The 6,913-nt window shown below is 42.2% G+C and overlaps 1 protein-coding gene across 3 annotated transcripts; it reads right to left on the bottom strand.

The window, feature by feature from the left end:
- Window positions 1-1,444: 1,444 nt before the first annotated feature.
- On the bottom strand, window positions 1,445-6,881 carry LOC110514472 (GA-binding protein subunit beta-1). 3 transcript variants are annotated; one of them, XM_021593851.2, is made up of 9 exons: window positions 6,747-6,881; window positions 5,790-5,900; window positions 5,421-5,588; window positions 4,987-5,181; window positions 4,585-4,717; window positions 4,347-4,427; window positions 3,995-4,159; window positions 3,104-3,222; window positions 1,445-3,017 (listed from the first exon to the last, which is right to left on the bottom strand). In XM_021593851.2, exons 2-9 carry the CDS (start codon window positions 5,895-5,897, stop codon window positions 2,550-2,552), a joined length of 1,437 nt encoding a protein of 478 aa, XP_021449526.2. In that variant the 5' UTR covers window positions 5,898-5,900; window positions 6,747-6,881; the 3' UTR covers window positions 1,445-2,549. The 3 variants fall into 3 exon arrangements, with proteins under 3 accessions (XP_021449526.2, XP_021449520.2, XP_021449530.2); XM_021593845.2 differs by having other exon boundaries at window positions 5,790-5,897; window positions 6,747-6,880; XM_021593855.2 differs by having other exon boundaries at window positions 4,612-4,717; window positions 5,790-5,897; window positions 6,747-6,879.
- Window positions 6,882-6,913: the final 32 nt, after the last annotated feature.

The raw sequence follows: 6,913 nt of genomic DNA, 5'->3' as shown, positions 1-6,913 counted from the left end.
CCACACTATAAGGTTGGAATAATATTATGAAATTGTGAAAATTGTTACATTTTCAGCTTCCCCCTCCCGATACATACCAATCTGTGTGTTTAGTGGCTCTTTAAGGTCTACTACACACACTCAGCCACCTTACATATACTGTATGTACTGACTATATTTCATTCCCAAAGGGGCTGTTTTAGTTTTTATGCTGTAATCTATGCAAGTTTATTTAATGGTCCGTAAACAGTTTTCTTGGGAATGTTCCCCTGTGAGTGGGAATGGCCATGAGTAGGACTTAAAGAGGATATTGAAATTGCACAATCAATTTTGCAGTGCAGGGGAATGATTCCTCTGTTGGGGTACAACATTTATCTTACCTCCATTTACTGACAAGAGGAAGAAATGGGTGTAGAGAAAACTAGCTACAGGATACATGTCCAGTAGGTAAAAAGGGAAAATGAATCTAACCAATATCATTTGAAAAGGCTCCTGGGCCTTTAAGGTACATGCACTTTATACTACTTCTTTCTTCTAAGCTTCTTGGGTTGAAACATGGCGCACAGCTCATACCATGACCACATAGAGAGACTGATGTACTGATGTACTAGGGTACATTGCTGAAACTATCACAGCTGTATAAAAGAACAGAATAGACAACATACATGTACAGCAAAGCACTTAAAAAAATTGCTTGGAATTTTCCTGATTGGTCACCAGGGACATCATTGTGAAATGAATGCTATAAATAGAGGTGAAGTTGGACGAGCTTATTAAGCAGTCCTCCAGAGAAAATATGAAATTAAAAAAACCTCTCAGGCTCAACGAGACAAAAAATAAATGCCCCATTGTGCCAATTACTTACAGAAGCTGTATGATGAACATTATGCAACCAAAAAAAATAATTTAAACTAGTCAGCCAGGACTAATTCAAAACACAAGATTGTATATGCCTGCAGGTATACACAGTGTACAAAACATTAGGAACACCTTCCTAATATTGAGTTGCACCCCCCCCCCCCCCCCATCGGGGAATGGACTCCACAAGCTGTCAAAAGCATTCCACAGGGATGCTGGCCCATGTTGACCCCAATGTTTCCTACAGTTGTGTCAAGTTGTCTGGATGTTCTTTGGGTGGTGGACTATTCTTGATACACACGGGAAACCTACTACCATACCCGGTTCAAAGGCACTTAAATCTTTTATCTTGCCCATTCACCCTCTGAATTGGACACACACAATCCATGTCTCAAGGCATAAAAAAATCATTATTTAACCTGTTTCCTCCCCTTCACCTACACTGATTGAAGTGGATTTAACAAGTGGCATCAAACATTTCACTTGGGTTCACCTGGTCAGTCTGTCCTGGAAGGAGCAAGTGTTCCTAATGTTAGGTACACTGTATGTAGATGGTTTGTCGATGAGCAATAGTCATAGAATAAATAAATCAAAAGGACAAGTAGCATGCATGGATAGAATAACAATAAACGCTTATTTATTGAATTCTAAAAATACATTTAAGAAAGGGGTATTCAACATAGAAAACAATTTCCCATATTTTCTCACTAACATTATTTTGTAGCAAAATTGTATTTTTTTTTTCTCCTAACCAACTGAAAGATAACCCCTGATTGTGCTTTTATAATGTTCATAAAGAAGCACTTAGTGTCAAATTAACCAGCCATAAAGAGAGCATATGTAAACAATATTTTTCTGAGAGTATTAGTTTAAACTGGACTGCGATGACAGATCAATGTCTATTGACAGATGCTGGTCTATACAGAGTATAATGCTTTAAAATGACAAAAGGAACAAAAATAAGAGCTTAAGAATAACAGTGACTTACACATTAACTCTAAAATCTAACACTACTTGGAACAAAAAAGGAAAACCTACAGTATCTTAGTGTCTGAGTGGTCTGCAGCTAAAATAGTACTAGAATAGGATATTCAAGACAGATTTAAGAAAGCTGGCCATCTAGCAAAGAAACACCGATATCCCACACCTCGACCTCACCCACAGATGCCCAAACACTCACACATACAGGTACGCAAATAACTAGAACTTAGCCAGCCTTAGAACATTTTCTGAAGAATCAGATGCATTTTCTCAGTTAGCACTATACACTTGAGCTAACTTGATTCTATTTTAAACATGACGCTGAAGACATGAAACAGAAATGCTGGGGATTGAATATCCTATATTAGAATGTGTTGCAAACCTTATTCTTAGGAGAATGAATGCACAGTGCAATCAAACCCACATTGCAGTATTTACACTCCTATGCAAACATAACTTTTCTTACTTTCTCTAAATTCACAGACATTTTTGTACACGGTGGAGCCATCTGCATCCTTAACTCCTCCTACAGGGCTCAGCGTTAGCTTACAAGTGCTCGCCAATGGCTTCTTCATCAAAAGTATTGCAAGTAAATAAAATAATCTCAAAACCTAGTTACAAATACAATGTTATCGTTCTAAAATAAACAAGTAATAACCGTTAATATTAATATAAATGCATAAAACAAGACATATCATGAGAGAACACCAAGAGAACAGAGGGACGCTTGACTACCGCCTCCTTCCACGTCCTCGTCCCCTCCCTCTCCCCCGTTTGGGGGTCGTTGTGACCTTAGTTGAAGCCTTCTCCGTTTCCTCTGTATCATCCACTGTTATCTGTTCTCCCTCCCCTGAATCCAGCTCCTCCTCCACTTTAACCAGAATGGTGTCTTCCGGAAATGGGACGTCCTCCTCCCCTTCCACTTTGTCCTCCTCCACAACTCTCTCCTCGGTCTCGTGTTGTTTTTCCATTTGGACCACCTCCTCTTCTGCCTCCTGGACACCTGTGCAGGTAGAACCAGTAGCATTGCTGGTATTGTTGCTCTGTTGTTGCTCTATGGCCTCCTCTAGTCGGAGGCGGTACTGCTCAGCCTCCTGCTCCTTCTGTAGGAGCTGTGTGCGGTACTCCTGGGCCTTCCGGTTGGCCTCCTGCAACTGCTTCTGGAGCTGCTCCCGACTGCTGTCCCCCGACTTCGCTTTCTGAGAACAATGGACACACACAGTAAGAGGAGAGAAACTATTTCAGAATATTATGTCAAGCCACAAAAATGGGGACCTTTGCTGACCTTGTCTTTGGGTCTGGTTAGGATGGCTGCAGGCTCTATTCTCCTCTTGCGTGCAGGAGAGGGATAAGGCTCCTGTTCCACCACCTCCTCTGTGATCTGACCAGTCGGGACTGCCACCACTACAGAAACAAAACACAAACTCATGAATGCATTCATTGTAATGTCTTGAAAAAGGCTGACATGAGCACAAGTAAAATCTATATAAACATACACTCATTGGCCAGTTTATTAGGTACACATATCTAGTACCGGGTTGACACCCCTCTGCCTCCAGAACAGTCTGAATTCTACTAAGTTGTGGCGTTCAAATGTTGCTCAATTGGTATCAAGGGACCTATCAATAAGCTTTTTCTCGTTTTTAAGCTGATAGGAGTGGAACCCGGTGTGGTCGTCTTCTGCAATAGTCCATCCGTGACAAGGATCGACAAGTTGTGCATTCCGAGAAGCCGTTCTGCACTGTTATTTGCCTGTTTGAGGCCTGCCTGTTAGCTTGCACGATTCTTGCCATTCTCCTTCGACCTCTCTCATCAACAAGTGTTTTCCCACAGGACTGCAGCTAACTGGATGTTTTGTTTGTTGCACTATTCTCTGTAAACCCTAGATACTGTTATGTGTGAAAAGCCCAGGAAAAGCCATTTCTGAAATACTGGAACTGGTGAGCCTGGCACCAACAATCATACCATGCTCAAAAGTAGCATAGGTCACTCATTTTACCCATTCTAACAGTCAATCAAACAGTAACTGAATGCCCCGATGCCTGTCTACCTGCTTTTCATAGCAAGTTACAGCAACTTGACTTACTGTTTGTAGGAGCTAACCATTTTCGTGAACGGGTGGTATGCCTAATAAACTGGCCACTGAGTGTATATATAGATGTGGTTTTCTACTTACTTTGCTGCCCCTGCATAGTGACAAAGAACTGCTGCCCAAGTCCCGCTGGCTGCAAGTTGCCGTGTTGGTCCGTCACTATGGTGATGACCCTCTGACCTCCATCACCCACTACATGCTGAATGGCCGAATCCACAGAATCTGCAGCGATTGCGTCCTCAGATTTGCCTGTGGGAAAGATAGTGTTACTTACCATTGCAGTCTAAGAACTATAATACAGATCTGAGTTAGCCCGAACGCACAGAGTTATCATTTTATAGAATATGATATAGATCAAAGTACTATTAATTGTAACATGAGTAGCTCAGAGTAATTTGTAGTGTTATCCTCATGGTTATGCATAGACATCACTTACCTGCATTTTTACCCATGGGACCTGAGGCTTCTGCCAGGGCTGCCAGTGTTGCCAGGACTGAGGTGGTAGAGACAGATTCTCCTGGAATAATAAGATAATGAAAAACCTCAATCAAGTCATCCCATTTAAAAGTGTCTTGGGTGACGTCAGGTGGTAACTAAGGTTCCCCATTTATATAAATGATAAATGTCAGCGAGTTATATTTGATATACCTCTAGTTAATTTGTACCCAACTTACTGTAACCTGTGCTCCAGTTGCCCATACCTGACTTGGCGGTGGTGTTGACGAGGTCAGAGAGGTTCACGACCCCAGCAGAGGAGATGATGAACTGGGGCTCGGGGTTCATGTTCACTTGGTTCTGCATGCCATCCTGTGTACATACACAAAACACACCTTGAAGGTGTTATCTAACACAAAAACACAGATACAGTTCCTCCCACATACTGGGCAACAGTTTAACCTTCAGGGCCTCAACACGTGTTACATAAACCAGTGATAAGAACACATACTTGCACATGTTTAGATAAAAAAATAATATTCATCTGTGTTCACGTCCCTTCTTATACAGACATAAGGGCATTTTTGTGAAAACAAATGAACATCAGAGCCATAAAAAAACAACACACACAGTCCCTTCACCTGTAACAGTATCATGAGCTCAGTGTTGCTGGTATCCATGGCGATGTCAAAGGGCGTCTTGTCAAACTTGCTGAGGGAGTGGACGTCTGCTCCATATTTGAGCAGCAGCTCTGCCACCTCTCTATGACCGTGCTGGGCCGCCCAATGCAGGGCTGTCATCTTCAGCATGTCCTTAGCGTTGATGTCCGCTCCGCTCTGTTAGGGAGCACAGCACGCCCCCCCCCCCCCCCCCCCCCCCCCCCCCCCCCCCCCCCCCAGTGGTGGGAAAGAGATAGGAAGGTGAGACGAGTAGCCTAGATTCCAAAATGTGGGTGGTGAACATTCAACATGAAAAAAATAACATTTGTTTGTCAGTCACTTTAATAAAAATATAACTATTATGTTTTTCATATAAACAGCTGAATACTGTCAGCTTTACATTTGGTTGCCCTTACACTGACTAGCAGCTCCACTATATTAGAGTGGCCCTCTGTGGCCGCCATGTGGAGTGGGGTCCTGTCCACTTTGGTCCGGGCATCCCTGCTAACGCCTGCTCGGAGAAGCACCTCAGCCGTGGAGTGGTGTCCGTACTGAGCAGCTAGATGGAGCGGGGAAGTCCCCAGCTAGAACACACGGTTTGGTTTATGAGGACGCAATCCCTACAACACTGTGTCTGGATTGTGTGAAAGAAGCCAGCACTGCAACATAGGTAGATTTGTGATGTACCGCAAGAGATCTGAGGAACAATATCTCTGTGTTAGGCTACATGCGGTGTGAAATCATAAATTGTGTAGATGGGAGTATCCCTACAGTGAGACCCTTACCCAATCAGTGGTGAAGGGAGCTCCATTGACCATGAGGGTCCTGACATCATCATCCAGCCCTGCCCGTGCAGCCTCCAGCAGCCGCTTCCCCAGGTCCACCAGTGACATCTACTGGGAGAGAGAAAGAGTGCTTTTGCGTAAGAATGTCAAAACAATAAGACAAACCCCTTGAGTGAATAGAAGCCAGGCACTGCTAAAAAAAAAAGTCTCTAGAGAAAGGTTTTTGCTGCCAAAATAGAATTGTTTATGCTCTGCGAAACATGTTGCATCAATGTGATTTATTGGTGTAATGTTGATGGTTGTATTGAAGGAAAATTGCAGTACTACGAAATATTCCGTTTGTGTACATTTGAAGCAATCGTAGTCAGAACCCATGTGAAATTGTGGCAGCAATAAGAACCAACTTGGCAAAAGTGAAATGATTTATTTAGCTAAATTCAGGCTAGCTGAAGAAACACTGACTGAATTATCGCACAGTTCAATTAGCTGGGCTTGAACTTTTCTCGTTAGCTAGTAATACATATAATGTAACAATCAACAATATAAGCTTTGATACTTGGTTGGTGGTATGTTCCGGTGGAAGTCGAATATGAAACTACGGATGGCAAAGTGGGTACCAAATCTGTCTACTTCCACATCCGCACTATTATTGCTAGCTAGTTACTAGCATTCAGAACTGAAGATGGTTTTGATTTTCACAAGACTTCAAAGAGAGCATATCCCCGACACATAATCAATAACATCTTAATAGTATTTCGCGTTGGCGTTTTGGTTATTTAGCTACAGTGTAAGATAGCTAGCTAGATAGACAGCTAATAATGTCAATGGCTTAGTTTTAAAAGTAGCTAGCTATCTAACGTTAAGCTAAGTTTGCAGAGCTTTTTTTTAAAAAATTTACACGGTTTGTTGATATTTAGCTACAGCTAACAATGGATTAGGTTTTCAAGTGTTGCTTACCTTAGCTAGTCGTTAGCTAAAAGTGCAACTCTTCTAATTTCTGCCGCCGAATGTGTGTTTATTACACTTTCGTAACTTCTACACAGCTAAACAAACATAATATTTATATTTTTTGCAGAATCAAATATGGCGGCCAGGCACACCGGAAGTGGTAATAGTATGTAGTG

Source organism: Oncorhynchus mykiss, chromosome 3 (assembly GCF_013265735.2).
Source record: "Oncorhynchus mykiss isolate Arlee chromosome 3, USDA_OmykA_1.1, whole genome shotgun sequence".
Classification (NCBI taxonomy): domain Eukaryota; kingdom Metazoa; phylum Chordata; class Actinopteri; order Salmoniformes; family Salmonidae; genus Oncorhynchus; species Oncorhynchus mykiss.
The sequence above is the reverse complement of the archived record's forward strand: the minus strand, read 5'-3'. Positions and strand labels throughout refer to the sequence as shown.

Excerpts from the sequence above, each read along its gene's own strand:
- LOC110514472 (XM_021593851.2), bottom strand. The coding sequence starts at position 5,897 with ATGTCACTGGTGGACCTGGGGAAGCGGCTGCTGGAGGCTGCACGGGCA. Across the intron at positions 5,589-5,789 it reads CTCCCTTCACCACTGATTGG|CTGGGGACTTCCCCGCTCCA; the intron begins GTAAGGGTCTCA and ends CGTGTGTTCTAG. Across the intron at positions 3,223-3,994 it reads CACTATGCAGGGGCAGCAAA|TGGTGGCAGTCCCGACTGGT; the intron begins GTAAGTAGAAAA and ends TTGTTTCTGTAG.